Genomic DNA, 19,761 nt, shown 5'->3' with positions numbered 1-19,761 from the left:
AGGCTCTGTGCTGACAGCTTGGAACCTGGAACTTGCTTCAGATTCTGTGTGCCTCTTTCTTTCTCTGCCCCTCCCCTGCTCATTCCCTCTCTCTCTCTCTCTCTCAAATAAAAAAACACTACAACAAATAAATAAATAAATAAATCACAGTAACTGTAGCACCTTTTAAAAACCCCAATTTCAAGCAGCCCAACCTCTGACCGTCACCATCCATATTTCCACATCACTCCTCACCATCAGAACGTCTATTGATCCTAGCACTTTTTCACTAACCATTACTTCCTCATGTCCTTACTTCTCTCCTTATCCAGCTTACACGTCATTATAAATCACTCCAATGGCTCATTCTTCGCCTTTAACTCACCTGGCAAAACCCTAATTCTGGTTAAATCTAACTCGTTGCCTTCTCCACCTCTGTAGGCAAGTGGCTGAATGATGCTAAAGAAATACACTCAAGCATGCTGAATAGTCTCCCTTAAATTTATAACCAAAGAATGGTCTCTGAACCAGAAGCATCAGGTTCACCTGGGTGAGTTACAAATGCAAATTCCCAGGCTTCATCCCAGACCTAGTCAATCAGCAATTCTGGGTTGAGCCACAGCATGTAGTGTTATGCCAAGCTCTCCGGCCAATTCCAAAGCAGGCTAAAGTTTGACAACTATTAGGCTAATTAATTCTCTCTCTCTCATTCTCCAAGATGACTATTTTAACCCCTTCTCTTTTCTTTTCAAACGTTATAAATTCCTTCCAACTTCCAGACACCTGGCTGATCCTACTGAGAAAAAAAAAAAAAATCCTACGGAGGACAACTTATTCATTCTCTGACTACCAAATTTATCAAGTGATTCTATACTGTAACCAAAAACTCTGCCTTCCCCAGATGCACAGCCCTTCTTCCTAACGCCAAATATTCACTGGTACCTGAGTTCCACTGTCCTTCACTTACCAAAGGTTTCTGAGCCTGCTCCTATCCCCTCTCCTCGTGCATCCACAAATTTTCCTTCAGCTCATGAAGACACTCCTCCTATCTCAAAAAACACTTCCCTGGCTGGACCCCTTATTTCCCTCCAGCTTTAGTACCACTTCCCTGTTCCTCTGGATAGAAAACCTTCACAGGAGTAGTCTGTACTTCTTGTCTTCACTTCCTCACTTTCATTCTCTCCTTCACCTACTCCTACAACACCGTCAACATGTTTATACATGTCACCAGTGAGCTCCAATTTGTTAAAGTCAGCATTCAATTCTCAGCCTTCAACTTACCAAACCAACCAGTAAGCATTCGTTTCAGCAGAGCACAACTCTGAGCAGACTTGATCTACTTTGGCTCTGGGACACCACAGCGTCCTAGATTTCCCTTGACCTCATTAGCTGCCCATTCTCTGCTCTATCCTCTTCCCAAACATTGAAAAACCTTGAGCAAAGTCTGGAAGGTGGAAGCCATTCCTCCAGCGGCAGCGCCAGGCTCTCTCCGGTGGGAGCTTCTGCGGTAGCCAGTGTCCTCACTCGGGTATCTGGCGAGTGTGGGATGGTGATTTCACTGGCAGCAGTTTTGTGATGACAGGATCACAGGTTTGATGGGTTGACCTTGAAGACTAGTGGTAGTGTGCCGCTGAGGCTAGCAGCAGCCTCCCAACTTCTACCCCTCCAGCCCTCTAATGATGGGCTGTTTATAGAACACCCAATTATCTGTACTAAATCTCTTTCTGATGAAAATATCTAGAGTGCTTGCTGTTTCCTACCCTGAACTTGATTGACAGAATTCCCAAATTCACATCTCTGGCACCAATTAACTCCAATATCAAAACTGCATATCCAACTGCCTCTCAGCACTCTCACACCTTCACAACTAATACCTATCTCAAAACTCAACATGTCCCAAATATATTCTTGATTCCCCATTCCCTGCTGCTTCTTTCCCCCGCAGGAATCTCACAGCATTTACTTTCATAAATACCACTACAGTTGACCTAGTTGCTCAGATTAATTATCTAGAAGTTATCCTTAAGTCCAATTTACCCCACATATGCACACTGATTCCATTAGCAAGTCTGGTTAGCTCTATTTTCAAAATATGTCCAGAAAAGTACCACTTCTCTTAATTTACCTCAACTGCTACCAGAACAGCCTAAGTCACTCTCACCTCTTACCTGCAAGTGACAAGAGTCTCTTAACTAATCTCTCTCCTGCCACTCTCCCTCCCCTCAGTCTATTCTCCATGCCAGACCCATTTTCTTTAAATAAAAATCAGATCACATCGCTCCCTTGATCAAAACCATCCAATATTTTCCCATCATACTTGGGAAAAAAATCTAAAACTTTACACAATCTAGCCTCTGCCAACTTTGCTCACTATAGACTAACCGCTTACCTGTTCTTGCAACAAACCAACCTCACTCCCACCTCAGGGCTTTTATACTGCTAATTGTGTCCTCTAGAATGTTCTTCCCACAGATACCCACACAGCTTGCTTCCTTCTCTCTTTCAAGGCTCTGTTCCAATATTTTCTTCTCAGTGAGGTCTTCCATGGTCACCCTATCTAAAATAACTCATCATGGGACTTCTGGGTGGCTCAGTCAGGTAAATCCAACTCTTGATTTCAGCTCAGGTCATGATCCCACAGTCATGAGATTGAACCCCGCATCACACTCCACACCGACTGTGGAGCCTGCTCAAGATTCTCTCTCTCTCCCTCTGCCCCGCACCTCTACACACACACACACACACACACACACACACACACTCTCTCTCTCTCTCTCTCTCTCTCTCTCTCTGTCTTAGCACTATCATTATTCTACCCACAGGAAAAATATACCTATATATTTATTCTATAGAATGTGGGTGGCAGCATGGGAGAAAGGAAAGGAAATCTATCTGTCTGGCTCTGTCACAATCCAACCTTATGCAAGTCAATTTCCCTTTCCGGATCTGTTTCCTCACTACCGAAATAGGGATAACAAAAAATAGCATAAATCACATAAATTTGCTTTGAGGATTAAATGAGATAAAGCATAGAGAGGATTTAGCTGGCAATACACATTCAACAAGTGCATCTGTTTTAATACTATTACCCAATAATTTTTTGCCAACTTAATTCTAAGGCAGCAACTATATAGTCAAAGTCCTCTTTTCTCTAAGCTAAATATCTTCTATTCCTAACTAGTTTTCATATGACTGCTTTAAAACCCCTCTAGGGGCCATCTCGCCTAGATCTTCTTCATTAGAGTAAACAGGGACTCAAGTTAAACAGAATATTCCAGATGTGAGCTAATGAAAAGTCCATGAAGACTTGATATGGACACTGTATTTCAATTAATGCAACATTAGATCATCTTAGCTCCTTTTTGAAAGCTGTTGAGTCCATTTATTGCTTACACTGAGTTTTTCAGATGTTTAAATGTCCCCAGAAACTGTTTAAAGCCAGTCCTATTCCAAGGTTCATATCTGACTCTGTCACTAGAAACAAAGAATCTGTGAGATCGAATAATCGGTGCTACTGTGGAAAACTCATTTTACCTCTAGGGCATCAGTGTGCTTCTTACAGAATCAGAATTTAAGGATTGGAGGCTTGAAAATAGAGAGGGATGCCAACCAAGGAAAAACCATTGTCCAATCTCTTCACACAGAGGGAAAAGAAGTAAAGGGAACCACGTGGTCATAGAATTATAGAGACACTCCTCAAAGGCAAACCTGCAGGCTTGACTCAGAACCTCCAACATGGGAAGACACAGAGATGAGTATGCTGAACATACTTCAGATCGCTCTAGGAAATGAAAGCCTCCATTGTGCAAGTGCTAAAAGACTCTGAGAAATGCCCAGCCCGCTCTACAGTCAGGTGCATCACGAAGGAAATTTTATTGGAAGGGGTATGGATACTGTTAGGCAGTTTCAAGGAGAGAAAGAAATGTCACAGGGAATTCTTCCATAAGACGGAGAAATAGATTAGAAAGGCCTTTGCCATTGAACATGTCTGGACTCTGAAAACATACTAGCTCAATTTTTCCAAGCTGCGGTTTGCTTCCCAGTAAAATAGAATTATAATAGTAGCATGCGATTGTGAATATTATAAAAATATGTATGCTAAGTTTTTTGCATTAAATGTCTTCCATGTTTTAGATACTCAAATGTTATTTTCCTTCCCTACCACCTGCGTAGGCATACAGAAGGGTGAGATTCTCACTTATTCCTACAATACCAACAAAATATTTAGAAATTATTAATTTCTCAATGAATAATGAGACTCCTTTGCTTGCTGTATCTGTTAATATACTCTAGTAGGATACAGGTCCCCAAAGTAAGAATCTGGCTTCTCATGTTAAGACAGTACTTCTAGTCCTAAAGGAGCAACCATAGGAATGAGGCTATTATTATTATTACAGTGTCCACTCTCCTCAACAGATAAACATGTTGACTCTTGGATTCTCTTCCAAGGTAAAATGTCCCACTTTTAAAATAAAGTTTACTTCAAGGGTCAGCTGTTATCCTGATAAGCATAACATATTAATTCTCCTAAAATCTCTGATAAGTTCTCTTAATAAAACAGCATGTAAAAAAATCAAGTTATGGGTGGGGTAGGTGTTTAATGGTAAGCGGTTATTTTGATTGGCAGAGACATCAGGGTGAAATCACCAAAGCTTGGAAAGCTGCCTTGGAACATGCCTGGCCCCAGTGTGAATGCAGAAGTTACAAGGCAGCTATGCGGGGTGTGACGGTAAAGCCATCATTTGCAGTGACTTCTTAAACAAAGCAGTCTCAGTAAAGCAGCCCTGTGAATTCAAGCCAGAACTGAAGGACAGGGGGAGGGTCAGAGAACATCTCTCTCAGGCAGAAGACTACTCTTATCCGTACCTGCCCTCAGTGTATGCTCTGTGCCTCTTTGCACTGATTTTATGCATGTAATTATCCCAACAACATTTAAAACTTAACTATCGCTCCAAACCAGGAATTCTAAACACTGCTTTGGAGAGGGCTCATTTAATTTACCCACTATGTTCCTACTCCCTGTTGAACATTTAGTAGACTAGAGAAAATAGACTTAGCAGCATGAATAGCCTACAGAAAAGTCCCAGTTAAAGACGATCAGATCCATCGGTCAACTCAGTTAATAAACCGGAGTTAATTTACCATATGATGCCTTTACATGGCTTTCATTAGCAAATGCTTTGTCTAAAATTAAATACTCAGATATTTTATATTAAAAACATAGTATCATTGGGAGAGAACATATCCAAGGTTAGTATTATCTTTGGAAAGGTGATTAAAGATCTATCATTTTAAAAAATTCCTCCAAAGACCTACCTATTATTCAGCTATTATCCAACCAGGTTGTATTTTATCCAGTATTTATTAATTTAACCATTCACTCATTTAACAAATATTTACTGAGTATCTACTCTAAGTCAGGTTGGTGGTATATGTCGGGTTGGGGATAATATTGTAAACTAGATCCCAATTCACTAAGCTTGTGTAGTTTAAGTTCTTCATTCTCTTTCTAACATTTTAAAGGCAAAAAGTATCTCAAATAATTTGTGTTAGCTCACACAGTAAAAGAATTCTTCAATATCAGAAAGCATCTTGTCCAAGAGGAATTCAGAATATAACGCTATTTCTCACTGAAATACTAGAGTGGCTTCTGGGCTTAGAAAATATGCTGTAAATTATTAAAATGATCAAGAGAATTATAAAATAAAAACATACACACCATTTCAGCAATAAATTTAAAAATCTACAGGAAATACATGGTTTCTTAGCAAAAACTAAACTAGATGATTTAACAGCTAAATTCTAACAGACCTTTAAAGAATTTAAAATTTCCAAAATTATTTAATGGGTTTCAGCTGAAGATGCTGCTGCTTAACATATATAGTTATATTTAGGCACTGTACTAAGTTCTTCACATGAATTCATTGAATCCGCCAAACAACCCAATAAGGGTGATGCTATTATCATTTTACAGATTAGGGTCATAGAAAAAGATGAAAAACTTGCCAATTCAAAGATCTGAGGAAAAATGGTTACCTACCCTGCCCCACTCCCCCACCCAACGCCCAAAAAACAACTACATGTTACAAATGCTACTCACCAACCTGATTTATAGTACTGAGCAAAAGAATACCCTATAGCTAATTAATAATGCAATATCCGGAAATCTACATTCTTTATTACAGTTATAAATTAAAGGAAGAAAAACATGTTAATAATAAATGCCTTTGGAAAGGCATTGCCAAAAATTCAGTATCCATTCCTAATAAAAAACATAAAATAAACAAGAGGAATTATTTAAAATATCTTCCAAAATTAACAAAACATTCTGAACAGCAAAATATTGGACATTTTCAATTAAACCAAGAACTGGACTAGCATGTTCACTATTTCCATTACTTTTTGGCATTATTTTACAAGTTCTAGAAGTTTTAGGAAATGCAGTTAGAGTAGAAAATCACTGTAAACACTGGAGAAGAACAAATAAACCTACATTTTATTGATGATAATGAGTATATGCCAAGAAAATCTAAGAAAGCTTTCCTTAAAAACCAATAATAACAAGAAAAATAACTTGATACAGACATAGAAGATTTTCTTAAAATTACAGCTTTTCCCTATGAAGCAATGGAAATGGAAAATATGCTTTATACAATAGTGTAAAAACGATACCGTACTTAAAAACAAACTTAGTGGAAAAGCACATGATCATATAAAGAAAAGTATAAAATCTTATTAAAGGAATAAAATAAAATTTGAACAAATATATAAGACATACCATGTCTGGATGGGAATACTAATATCATAAAAATGACAGTTCTGTCAAAACATATGAAGCCAATGGATACAAAAATTCTCATTCAAATTCTAATAAAGTTTTCTCTAAGAATAGGACAAAATAACCTTAAAGTTCGTATGGAAGAATAAAGTTCTGAGAACAGCCAAAAACAGTTATGAAAAAAAGAGTAGCTAGAAGGGGATTTGCCTTGATAGCACAACATATCAAAAACCCACCCTGATGAAATCAACTTGAAATTGGCAAGGGAATAGACAAAAAGATCACAACCAAAAAGAGAATCCAGAAATGGGCCCAGCAGATATGAGCTTTGAGTATATGACAAAAGTAGTATTTAAATTCGGTGGGAAAAAATAGGTACCAGCACAACTGGATATTCACCTGTGAAGAAAATTAATCTACCTCACAATATATGGGATATCTACATATATATATAAGAATAATTCCAAGGCGTATTGAAGACTTCATTTAAAAAGTAAAATAATATAAGCCTCAAGAAAAATTATAAAATGTATGCAGAACCAAAGTGTAAGAGAGACTTCTTAAGCCAAGACAGAGTACTCAGGAGCTATACAAGAAAAAGTAGAATTATACAATATAACAAACAGAAACTTTTGTATAAGGCATACCAACTCAAGATATAATTGATAAGTTTGGAAACAATAGCAAGGACTCTTAAAACTTTATGAAAAAAATGTAAGCAACTCAATAAAAACAGATTAAGTATATGAATACGCAAATTCACAGAAGAATACACTAAATGGCTAACAAACTCAAGAAAAGATGTTCACTGTCACTTGTAGCTCAGATGAAGCACTTACACTGAGGCTAACGAGATTTAATAAAAAACACCAAAAAATGATTTCCCATTGCCAGCAGGGATTCAGGATAAGGAAAAACGCCACATATTATTTGCACTCTTCGAGAAAACAATCTGACGTCTCTTAATATTAAAAACTATACACACCCTCTGACAGAAGTTCCACTCCTGGAAATTTAATTCACACAAATGAATACATCATAAATATAAAGATATAGATACACAGATATATAGATAAATTTACGGCAGTGTTGTGCATAGTGGCAAAACATACAAACAAAAAACCAGAGCCATAGTAAATATTAACACCTATCAACAGGATACTAGTTGAAAAATATGGTACACCTCTATCATGGACTATTATGAAACCATTAAAAGAGTGAACTGAAGAGATTTGTACATGGAATACTGAACAAGAAAAATAAGATATAGAGTCATGTATATAATATCCACTATAATTTTGTCAAACAGCAATTAAAACTCTTATCACACATACATACGTATGTATATGTGTATACAGTGATATCTATGACATATATATAAAAGACCATGGGAAAAAAATACAGACACACATCAAATTGTTAACATGGGTGAGCTGGTGACCATGGGTCACGTGGACATGTGTTCCATGTCTGGGTGGCATCTTAGCTCAGGCTGCTATAATAAAATACTATGGACTGGATGGGTTATAAACAGAAATTTATTTCTCACAGTTCTAGAGGCCAGGAAGTCCAAGATCAAGGCACCTGCTTGGCTGGTGTCTGGTGAGAGACTGCTTCTTGGTTCACAGACAGTCATCTTTTCACCATAATCTCAGATGGCGGAAGGGACAGGTATCTCCCCAGGGCCTCTTTTATAAGGGCACTATCCCCATCTTGAGGGTAGACCCCACAAGCCGCATCTCCAAATACCATCACACTAGGGATTAGGTTTTAACATATGGATGAGGGGTGGGTGGAGATGACAAACATTCAGGCTACAGCTTGTGTTTTTCTGGCAGGGTAGTGGGGGAGAAAGGCTTCAGGAAGGAGACAAGCCAAAATGTAAACCGAAGGAGAAAGAAGTGGCACCTAAAATTATTTTGTTAAAATTCTACTTTTGCAAACACATATATGTATGTTTAAGTGTATTTATGTATATGTATACATATTTATGTGTGTGGGGAGAGAAAGATGAATAAATAAAATGTGCTATTACATATAAATACTGTTTTTGTTTAACCAAAGCTGACATCAAATACCAAAACTTTTCATTTAAAATTTTGCTTGAACACCTTTCTAAAACTTATCATGTGTCCCTGCGTTCTGACACAGGCTCTAATAATCACAACTTTGCATTTTACTGATGGTTTGGTATCAACGTGGCATAATGGAGAAAAGCACATGTCCAGACCTTCTTCAAACCTGCTTTGACATTTATTTGTACTGTGGTGCTAAGCTAGTCATTTCACCTTTCTGTGCTTCAATATCATCATCCATTAGAGACAGCATTAGCTAAGACCAACATGCTTTACTAAGTACTTCTCATTATTAACTTCAGTTATGAACTGCAATATGGAGATGTGTTTGGGTATAGGACTGACACACATACAAGATGTAATCTAACTATGCTTTTTTACTTAGTCTCTCTTTACAGTTGGACTATTTCTCCCTACCCTTCTTTGAGTAGTGACAGTGCCGTTTATGAATCCAAACACAGTGACTTTAAAGGTAGGACAGTAGCTAATATGACTTACCACCCAATTATGTCCCTGAATCAAAGACTAAATCAGAAAGAGAGCAAATTACCAGCAAGCTTTCACTGCTCTTTGCTGTCAGTGTGTCTATGTTAACAGGAATCCTCTTGATTCCCCTTCTAATTTATTAAAAATGACACACTGATACTGAGTAAGAGCCTAGTCTCTGCTACAAATGGCAAAATATAGGAGTTTTAGAACATAAATTCTATGATAATCTTTTGCCTACGGCTGGGTTCTTAGCCATATTCCTTATACTTGCAATTACCAAAGAGAGATCATTAGGCAGAAAGAGGGAAAGACCCTCCCTCAACCAAAGCTGGTTATCATATCCCAAATTTAAAGATTATAGACAGGGTAATGCCCTTATACATCTCATCCCATCTGTTTTCTAAACATTACCCGAAGAATAATGCATTTGATGTAAGCATTTCCTTTTTAAAATTGAAATTCTATAGGAGAGGGGCGCCTGGGTGGCGCAGTCGGTTAAGCGTCCGACTTCAGCCAGGTCACGATCTCGCGGTCCGTGAGTTCGAGCCCCGTGTCAGGCTCTGGGCTGATGGCTCAGAGCCTGGAGCCTGTTTCCGATTCTGTGTCTCCCTCTCTCTCTGCCCCTTCCCCGTTCATGCTCTGTCTCTCTCTGTCCCAAAAATAAATAAAAACGTTGAAAAAAAATTTTTTTTTAAAAATAGAAAAGAAATTCTATAGGAGAAAGTATTTTCTATCAAAGCAGGGAAAGGGAGGGGAGTAACAATTTACCTCCAGACAGCCAGAAAAAGGTCTTCCAGAAAAATCCATACAAGGAGAGTAAGATTAAAAGTCCCAAAATCCTGAAATCTCACCAGATGTTTTGTGGAGGGCAGTGGCAGAAAGAAAAGAGGCAGCTGAAGGTTCACAGATCTGATTACATTTTCAACACTTTTTAGATAATGGCCTAGAATTTTTTTACAGCTCTCATTTTGCCGGATGCAAGCCAAAACCAATCACTAAAACAATAAAAACCCCTGTAACCTGAAAAATAGTTCAATTTGATCAAAAGAGCTTTTTTTGTCTGCTTAAGAGATACATTGTGATAGGGCTTATGCAGAGACCAATAAAACAAAAGATCCTGCCTAAAGGATCCCTCAGTTTGGGGGTGCTAACAGGAGAGAGAATCAGACAATGAATAATTATAACACAGTAAGTACTCAATAAATGCTAGCTATTAATTGCACAGGCAGTGGTAGGAGGACTTGAAAGAAGGACACTAGTCCCTACAGAGTGTTCAAAACAATGTCCTTTGAGGGGCGCCTGGCTGGCTCAGTCAGTGGAATATGTGAGTCTTGATCTGGAGGCTGTGAGTTCAAGCCCCACGTTGGGTAGAGATTACTTAAAAAAAAAAAAAAAAAAAAAGGAACAACATCCTCTGAATACCACATTAAGAAGTATGAACTTCTGGGGCACCTGGGTGGCTTAGTCAATTAAGCGTCCGACTCTTGATTTTAGCTCAGGTCATGATCGCACAGTTGTGAGATCACACCCCACATTGGATTCCACTGGGCACTGCACTCAGCGTGGAGCTTGCTTGGGATTCTCTCTCCTTCTCTCTCTCTGCCCCTTCTCCCCCTCAAAATAAATAAAGACACTTTAAAAAGAAGAGGAAGAAGAAGAACAACAACAACAACAACAACTGTGGACTATATCCTGTATGTGATGGCTCAAAGATTTCTAGGCCCAATGAGTAGCAAAACCGATATTTTCTTTTAAAGGATACTCTGGCAGCAATGTGGCACATAAATTGTACCAAATCAATATAAAAGATTAGAAAGGAGTAAAATATACTGATTAAGAATATGGGCTCAGGAACTAGAGTTTCTGGATTTGAATACAGGCTAACAGGAACTACTTGTGTGACCTTGGACAAGCTACTAAACTACTCTGTGCCTCAATTTCCTCATCTGTTAAACAGGTATAGAAACAGATCTCAACACAGAGAGCTGCTGTAAAATTAAGAGAGTTAATTAATGCTAAGCACTGAGAAAAGTTCCTGGCAGAAAGTAACTGTTCAATAAATAATAGCAGCCAATCACATGCAGGAAAAACTGGTAGTAGGGAGACTAGCTGGGAGGTCAGGAAACAGTCCCAGAAAATAGAGATGGGAATAAAGAGGGGTATGTTCCTTGGATGCCTGAGATGATGATATATAGGACATCAGACATCCAGGGAAAAGAAAAGGAAGAGAAGTATTACACCAATGAGTGTAGCTCTGGACACGTTAGGGCTGAGATTCCTACAGAACATGAAAGTATAAATGTCTAAGGGTCACTAGAAAATACAGACCAGAAATCCAAAAGAGGGGAAGGAACTAGAGGTACAGATTTGAGAGTTACTAACATGAGGGTGTGCTGGGTACAGCTGTAGTCATGGAAGAGAGCACTCAGGGAGAAAGAATAAAGCAGAAGAGCCATAGGATCCACAGGACCTAAGTCTCCAGGGTCACAACAGCATCCATGGGAACTCCAACATAACCACGAATTGTCAGTAAGACCGAAAGAGAGAACAAAATATAGCCATATGAAATAATCCCTTCCTTTAAGAAGTTTTCAATGTTGCTGGGGAGAAAAGACATAAACCCGTTAAATAATTTTATTGTGATTGTTCAGGATTTATAAAAGGAACTCTAAAAGCAGAGGTTGGGTGGTAGACATTAGAATGGCAAGAAAAGAAAGAGAAATTATGTTGAAGATTGAAAAAGTTAATGCTAATATAAAAACAGAGCACTGGCACTGAGAAGAAAGCGAATTCCAAGATGGGGGAAGGAAAGGGGAAAATTAAAACTATTCTGTATTGAATGTCTACTCTATGTCAGTACTGTCTTAGGACCTTTTACGTCTTTTACCTTATTTAATTCTCATGATATCCCTATGAGAAAAATATTGCCATTTTACACCAGTGGTTTGAGGCATGCCGAAGTAATCTGCCCAAAGGTTTGCATCCAGTTATGGGCCTACGACACTATTAGGACTGGAACGAAGGTGGAGGGCCCATGAGCCTTCACCATACTTCCACTTCTTAAACTGGCAAAAGCAGGTCATGTCAAGAAGAGGGAGGGCCAATAAAAACTACTAGAAGAACACCAAGATTATCTCACTACAGTAGAGCTACCTTTTTTGAGGAAGCATGAAAGGAACCAAAAAAAAAAATGAGTTTTTAAAAATCAAAAGTAATCTTTCAGTCTCAGAGAACACACCGGATTACAGCTGTCTCCCACTTCCAGCCTCATCCCGCTGATCCCACATTGTCCCCACAGCTAGAGATCTCAATTGCACACCAACCACATCACTCCTCCTTCTAACCTTTCAATAACTCCGTATCACCAACAGGATTTGAAAAATCAACAGAACGAAGAGAAGAAAGTTATCCAACAAGCCTAGGAACTCTTTAACCTAGAAGGAATAATAGAGGAAAAAAAGTTAACTTCTAAAAATAAATGCTCACTTGTACTTTATAATCCAACTTGTCTCAGTTCAAAACCATAAAATAAATGAAATTTCAAGTGCCAGTCATAGAGCAATATTGACACCTTGTGGTGAACATCCTAATTTAAGGTATCGAATGTAACGAGTAAAGTGGCTCCTAAGTAAGTGGAACACTTAATCCAGGCATTTCCAAGGGTTAGAGAAGCACAAATTTAATTACCATCACACACACTGCACGTAAATTTGGAAAGAGCTGCTATTACTTTGGTAACACTGAAATTAGCCTACGTTTTTAAGTACGGGAGGAAAACTCTGAATAAAACCTCAGGTCACTGTCTTTCTACGAAATGTCACAACACATCTGACGTGGGGTTCTAATGCTCTGGTCGTAGGTGCTGCAAAATCCTTGCCTTAGTCAAGATTTCCTATTTTTCCGAGGCATTCACATTTAAAAACTGGAAGGAATATAGGCATCCTAGTGGCAGAACAACATAATGAAAATCATTAACTAGAATATACTCTCAAAAAACAATCAAGAGATCTGGGTTTAGTCCTGACACCAAATGACACTGAGAATTTTGTGAAGTTAAGTGACATTAAAGAATTCAGACTCTGTGTTTTCACATAAAATTACCGATCAAGAAGTAACAATTTCATACACCAAAAAAAGGCATCAGGGAAAAAAAACATATTACTTTTAAAAATTACTCCATCACCAATGTTGACTGAGTAAAAGAAGGGAAACTGAACAAAGCTAATCAGCACAAAATTAAATTTCCCAGAAAGCACTCTACACAAATCATGGCAAGAACTATGAGAAAAAAAGAAGTTTTAATTTAGCAGATAAATGATGTTTACTCTTACTAATGTCTAAGAGAATTATCAGAAAAAGTTCCATCTTACTCCTTAATGTTGACAAGTACAATGTAAAGTTTCTAGTTCCAGAGTAACTCTCTGGGCTCAGGTAATTTGGTTGATACATAGGCGCTTGACCTGATTCAAAAGAATACATCTATGTTACCAGCTATAAATGATTTACACAGTGGTAATGAGAAGGCCACTGCTAAGAAGGCATTTCAAACTGCTGGCACCCCTGAGGAATCTGGAAAGGATCTTAGAAATGAAACCCCTAAGACATATTATCATTGCAAGAATCAATGTTAAATAAATGAGCAACTAACTACCAAATGCATCTGATGATTTTGAATTCATGGAGGGCTCTGTGATTTTCAAAAAATTTTCCCTGTCATTATGCTATGTGCACCTTATAACAACCTTAACAACCACCAATCTAGAAAGGTAAGACTCTGAAAAGGATCTGCAAAACTTGCTTGCCAGAAAACCCTCACACCAACTTCCAGTCTAGCTCTTACTTGCTGCGTGCTCTCAGATTAATCATTTAACACCTCTTGGCCTCAGCTTCTACACTGAAGACAAGGGCTGATCCCTGATGTCTGAACACAAAAAGCTTCTAAGACAGTAAGAGAATAACTGTGGGAATGCGTATAAATTACACAAATTTATAACATTGCTGCTTCCCACCTTTTAGAAGAATCCGAGAAGTTAAATGAATTCAGATAAACCAGGGATAACTAAAGTCAGGGTCAAATTAACCAAAGCATTCTCTGTTAAACCATGCTGCTTCCCAAGATCCTACAGTATTTCTTCAGTTCTTATTTTCCTATCCCATTAGAGAGCGTTCAATACTGCCTGAATCTCTATTCTCTTAGTTTCTATGATGCCGCCTTGCCCAAATCCTCCTCTTTTCACAGACTTCATATTTCTTTTTCTTTTAATTCTCTGGATTTCTCTAATAAGATCACACCATCTCACACTTGGAAAGTATCTTTAAAATAGTAATATCCATACCCTCATTTCACTGAGAAAGGCAGGTCAAGAAATATCAGTGGCTTACCCAAATTTCAAACTATTTCTGTACATTCTTCTTTTTAATACTTAAAACTCAATGTACTCCCAAACCGAATAGGCTCAAAACTATGAGTTATATATTTTGACACCTCCTGCTTTCCATCCAGTTACCAATCCTGTCCATTTTCTTACATATCCTAAGAAGTCAAAGGGGAAGTACTTTCCAGATAAGAATCAAAAGTCATCAAATGCCTGTGGTCACTATAGTTGAAATCATGGTCTCTTAAGAGCAATTTACACAGGCATGTGACCAAACTTTATCATCATGTATAATAAGATGCAAGATTTGCAAAGGAAAGGCCCATTCCATAATGTTTATAAAATAAACAATCATCCAATTGGACAAGAGTCCAACCATCCTTCTGGACTCTTCCTCTAGTAGATATATTGAGGATGTCTAATGGTCTGAAATTTATGATGTGTTATATAAACATTAGAAAATTGCTGCCAAAATCAAATTTCAATGAACCATCTGTCTAAGTAGGGTGAACATAGGCTGAATGTCACTGTTACCTTTATTTTGAACTGCATTTATTTTGGTTGCCTGCCTCCTGGGAAAATGTCCTTGATGATCTACCACTTTGAAAATTAAAAACAAATTTAGAAAATTTTCAAAATTAAGCCCAGACATTATGAAAATATAGAGTTAAGGCATTTAGTTAAGCCTCTGAGCCTGAGATTCATGCAAAGCTCCTGTGCCTTGCCAAATATGATTCTTTGAAGATGAACAGCAGGTCAAAGCTCTAAGCCATGTCTGGGGCTATTGGAGGGCTTTTTTAGTAATGTTGTAGTTGTTAAGATTTTGATAAGTCTAAATTCTGTACCTCTGGTTGCTGCTCTTTATAGTACAGAAAACCGGAAAACAGCTCGTGTCCCTGTTTTGAGATCACTGGCTTCCAATCATTCTCTCCCACTGTCCAGAGAAAGGAAATGGCTTTCCAAAGGCTTTGAGAAACAGATAAACTTAAATCACTGTAGCTACAAAATTTATGAAGCTCTCACAAAAAAATGCTAAGCCTGAATAACAACTTCTAAAGCTCCCATACATTTCCTCACACAGAAATGTCACAAACTCAAAATGAGGAACATTCTTTAGAAAATGCAGGCAGTTTGAGAAGTTTCTTACCGCAGCAAAGAGAAGACGTCATAAGAATTGCGAACACAGTTCTGATCCACCTGAAGAAGAATATTCTTCTGAGCAATTGAATATCCCTGAAAGACATTAATCAACAAATTAATGAAAGTAAAACAATAAAATATGTGTAAAAATTAATCTTAATGTCTGTCTTCTAAAAATTATGATTTAGAAACACCTCAGTAAATTCAAATTGTTATTTCAAAAAGTACAATTCCCATACTTAAAAGGTAAGTGAATTTAAAATAAGTATCTTCTAGTATTTTCCCACAGAAGTCATATTTCACATTAGATTGTGGTGAACTTCCCAGGGAAGTCCCAGAAGTCTTTTTAACATATTATGTGACTGAAGAAGAGTATTAACAATAATATTTCAAGTAATGTGTAGCCATCATATATAATGTTTTTATGGAGGAAAAAGCCATTCCAAGTTCTAATTAGGAATACCAGAAACATTTCTACTTAGTGAAATAAAGGTGGTAGAAGAAAGGATGATTTCTAAAGAGAACACAGCAGAATTCCATAAGAAGAACAGAACAGGCACCTGTCACTTAAGAAATGCAAAGTAAATAGTAGTCAAGAAAAAGACTCTGCACCCAGACCACCTGGATTACAATTTAAGCCCTTAATACAGCAGCTCTGTAATCTTGGGCAAGGCACCTTAACTCTCTTAGTTTAACTTTGGTTTGTTTCTTCATTCATAGAAATTCTTCATTCACGGAAATGATAACATTATCTACCTCACCAACTCCTGTGGAAATTAAAAAAGTTAATATTTGTAAAGTGAAAAGTACGTAATAAGTACTATATAAATGTTTGCTACAATGCTAATATAAGCATTTTTTTAAAGTTACATTGCCAGAGACAGTAGAAGGTTATTAGAATATGAACAACTTTATGCTAACAAAATGAATCAGATACCCTCTAGAAAAAATCAACATGCCAAAATGGAAATGAAACATCTGAACAATCCTGTATCTATTTTTTAAGTGAATAAATAATTGAAAAGCTTCCCACAAAAAAAGAAATCTAGATACAAAAGGTTTCATTGATGAATTCTATCAAACATTTAAGAAATAACATCAATTTGGGGCTCCTGGGTGGCTCAGTCAGTTAAGCGTCTGACTCTTGGTTTTGGCTCAGATCATGATCTCAACAGTTCAAGAGTTAATGAGTTTGAGCCCTGTGTCAGGCTCCACAGGGAGTGTGGGGCCTGCATGGGATTTTCTCTCTCTCTCTCTCTCTCTCTCTCTCTCTCTCTTTCTCACTCACTCACATGTATGTGTTCTCTCTCAAAATAAATAAACTTAAAAGAAATAACACCAACTTAACAAAAAAAATTAAAATAAAATAAAATACAGGAAAAGAGAATAATTTCCAACTTACAAGACCAGCATTACTGATACTAAAACTTGACAAAAACACATACACACACAATTATAGACCAATATCCCTCATGAACACAGACACAGAAATCCTTAGCAGAATATTAGCAAATTAAACCAATAATATAAAGATAAAACAATAACATGTCATTATTGACTGAATTTATTCTAAGAATGCAATACTGGTTTAGCACTTAAAAATTAATCAATTAGAAAAATACATGATAGGGGCGCCTGGGTGGCTCAGTCGGTTAAGTATCTGACTTCAGCTCAGGTCAGGATTTCATGGTCATAAGTTCAAGTGCTGTGGTGGGCTCTGCGCTGACAGTTCAGAGCCTGGAGCCTGCTTCTGATTCTGTGTCTCCTTCTCTCTCTGCCCCTCCCCTGTTTGTGCTCGCTCTCTCTCTCTCTCTCTCTCAAAAAATGAATAAACGTTAAAAAAAAAAAGAAAAAGAAAAATACATGATACAATTGTAAACCTATCTTGATGGCAAACAATTATAAAGATGTAACTTGTCACAATAACATAAAAGTGGGGGTACAGAGCTATTTGGAAGAAAAGTTTTTGTGTAATATTAAAACTAAATTGGTATTAATTTGAACTATGTGGTCATAAATTAAAATCCTGATTGTAATCCCCAGGGCAACCACTAGAAAATAACTAAAAGATACATTGTCTGAGAAATGAGAAAGAAATAAAAATGTTATATGAGAAAACATCTAACACAAAAGAAGGTAGTAATGGAGGAATAGAGAAACAAGATATAGGAAAACAAATAGAAAATCAGAAGTCCTTCTGTCTCTATAATTAATTAAGTGTAAATGTATTAAATGCTCCAATTAAAAAGCAGAGATTGGCAGAATGGATTTGGTTTTAATGATCCACAATATGATATCTACAAGAGTTGCACTACATTTTTTTTCAAGTTTATTTATTTTTATTTTGAGTGAGAAAGTGTGAGCGGAGGAGGGGCAGAGAGAGGGGAGGGAGTGAGAATCCTAAGCAGGTTCTGCACTGTCAGGGCAGAGCCTGATGCGGGGCTTGAACCCAAGAACCATGAGAGCATGACTTGAGCCAAAACCAAGTGTCGGACGCTAGACTGATTGAGCCACCCAGGCGCCCCAACAGGAGTTGCACTTTAGAAACAAAAACACAAATAATAAAAAGGACAGAAACATATTACATGTAAGCAATAACCAAAAGAGAGCTGGAGTGTCTATACTAATATCAGACAAATAGACTTTAAGACAAAAAATGTTACAAGAGACAACAACATTGTATAACGAAAAAAGGGTCGGGAAGATGTAATTATAAACATATATGTACCTAACAATATATAATAAAATATATGAAGCAAAAACTGACAAAACTAAGGTGAGAAATAGCTGGAGATGTCAACATCCCACTTTCAACAACAGATAGCACAGCCATACAAAAGATAAACAAGGAAACAGAAGACATGAATAATACTATAAATCAACTAGACCTAACGGACATATACAGATTGTTCCACCTAACACAACCATATAGACATTCTTCTCAAGTGCATATGGAACATTCTCCAAGCTAGACCATATGTTCAGCCACAAAACAAGTCTCAGTAAATTATTAAAAACTGAAATCATACAAAGTATCTTATCTGACCACAACGGAATGAAACTAGAAATCAATAACAGAAGGAAATTTGGAAAATCCACAAACTGCAAAGTAAGCAACATACTCTTAAACAACCAGTGGGTCAAAGAACAAATCACAAGGAAAATTATTAAATACTTTGAGATGATTAAAAATGAAAATACAACATATCAAAATATACAGAATACAGTGAAAAAGTGCTGAGGGAAATTTACAGTGGTGAACATCTACATTTTTTTAAAAAAGTAATAAAGGGCTCAAATCGATAACCTAAACTTCCACCTTAAAAAACTAGAAAAAGAACAAACTAAGCCCAAAATAAGGGAAAAAATAATAAATATTAGACCTGAGATCCAAATAGAGAATACAAAAACAATAGAGAAAATCAACAAAAGTTAGTTCTTTGAAAAGATCAACAAAATTGACAAACCTCAAGCTTAGACTAAGAGAACAAAAGAAGACTCAAAAGCACACTAAAGTCAGGAATGAAAATGGGAACATTACAAAGCTTATAGAAATAAAAAGTATTACAGAAGATGTGAACAATTGTATGCCAATAAATCAGATAACCTAGATAAAATGGAAATTGCAGAAACACAAAAACTCCCCAAAATAGCTCAAGAAGAAATAGAAAATCTGAACAAACCTACAACAAGTTGTTAAGTTGTTGATTAGCTAAACTACTCCATGGAATTGCTACCTCAGCAACACATTTTGTTTGGTCATTTTGTTTGTTTGTGTGGTCAACACATTTTGTTTTGTTTGCAAGGACCTTAAGCAGACTCTAGACCTCTAAGGGAAGCACGTGTCCTAACAAGCAGGCCACAGAGACACAAGTAAATGTAAGTTTGCTTACATGAATTAATGACAGGACTTGTGATCAATGGT

At 37.1% G+C, this 19,761-nt stretch overlaps 1 protein-coding gene across 5 annotated transcripts in view; it reads right to left on the bottom strand.

Moving 5' to 3' along the window:
- UVRAG (UV radiation resistance associated) overlaps window positions 1-19,761 on the bottom strand; it is a 296,175-nt gene that overhangs the window by 201,934 nt on the left and 74,480 nt on the right. For all 5 annotated transcript variants that reach the window (XM_053203714.1, XM_027039850.2, XM_053203713.1 and 2 more), the window contains exon 6: window positions 15,844-15,929. In XM_053203714.1, the coding sequence (XP_053059689.1) occupies window positions 15,844-15,929 (86 nt within the window). The remainder of the gene's footprint in view (window positions 1-15,843; window positions 15,930-19,761) is intronic.

This window comes from Acinonyx jubatus, chromosome D1 (assembly GCF_027475565.1).
Source record: "Acinonyx jubatus isolate Ajub_Pintada_27869175 chromosome D1, VMU_Ajub_asm_v1.0, whole genome shotgun sequence".
Lineage (NCBI taxonomy): Eukaryota > Metazoa > Chordata > Mammalia > Carnivora > Felidae > Acinonyx > Acinonyx jubatus.
The sequence above is the reverse complement of the archived record's forward strand: the minus strand, read 5'-3'. Positions and strand labels throughout refer to the sequence as shown.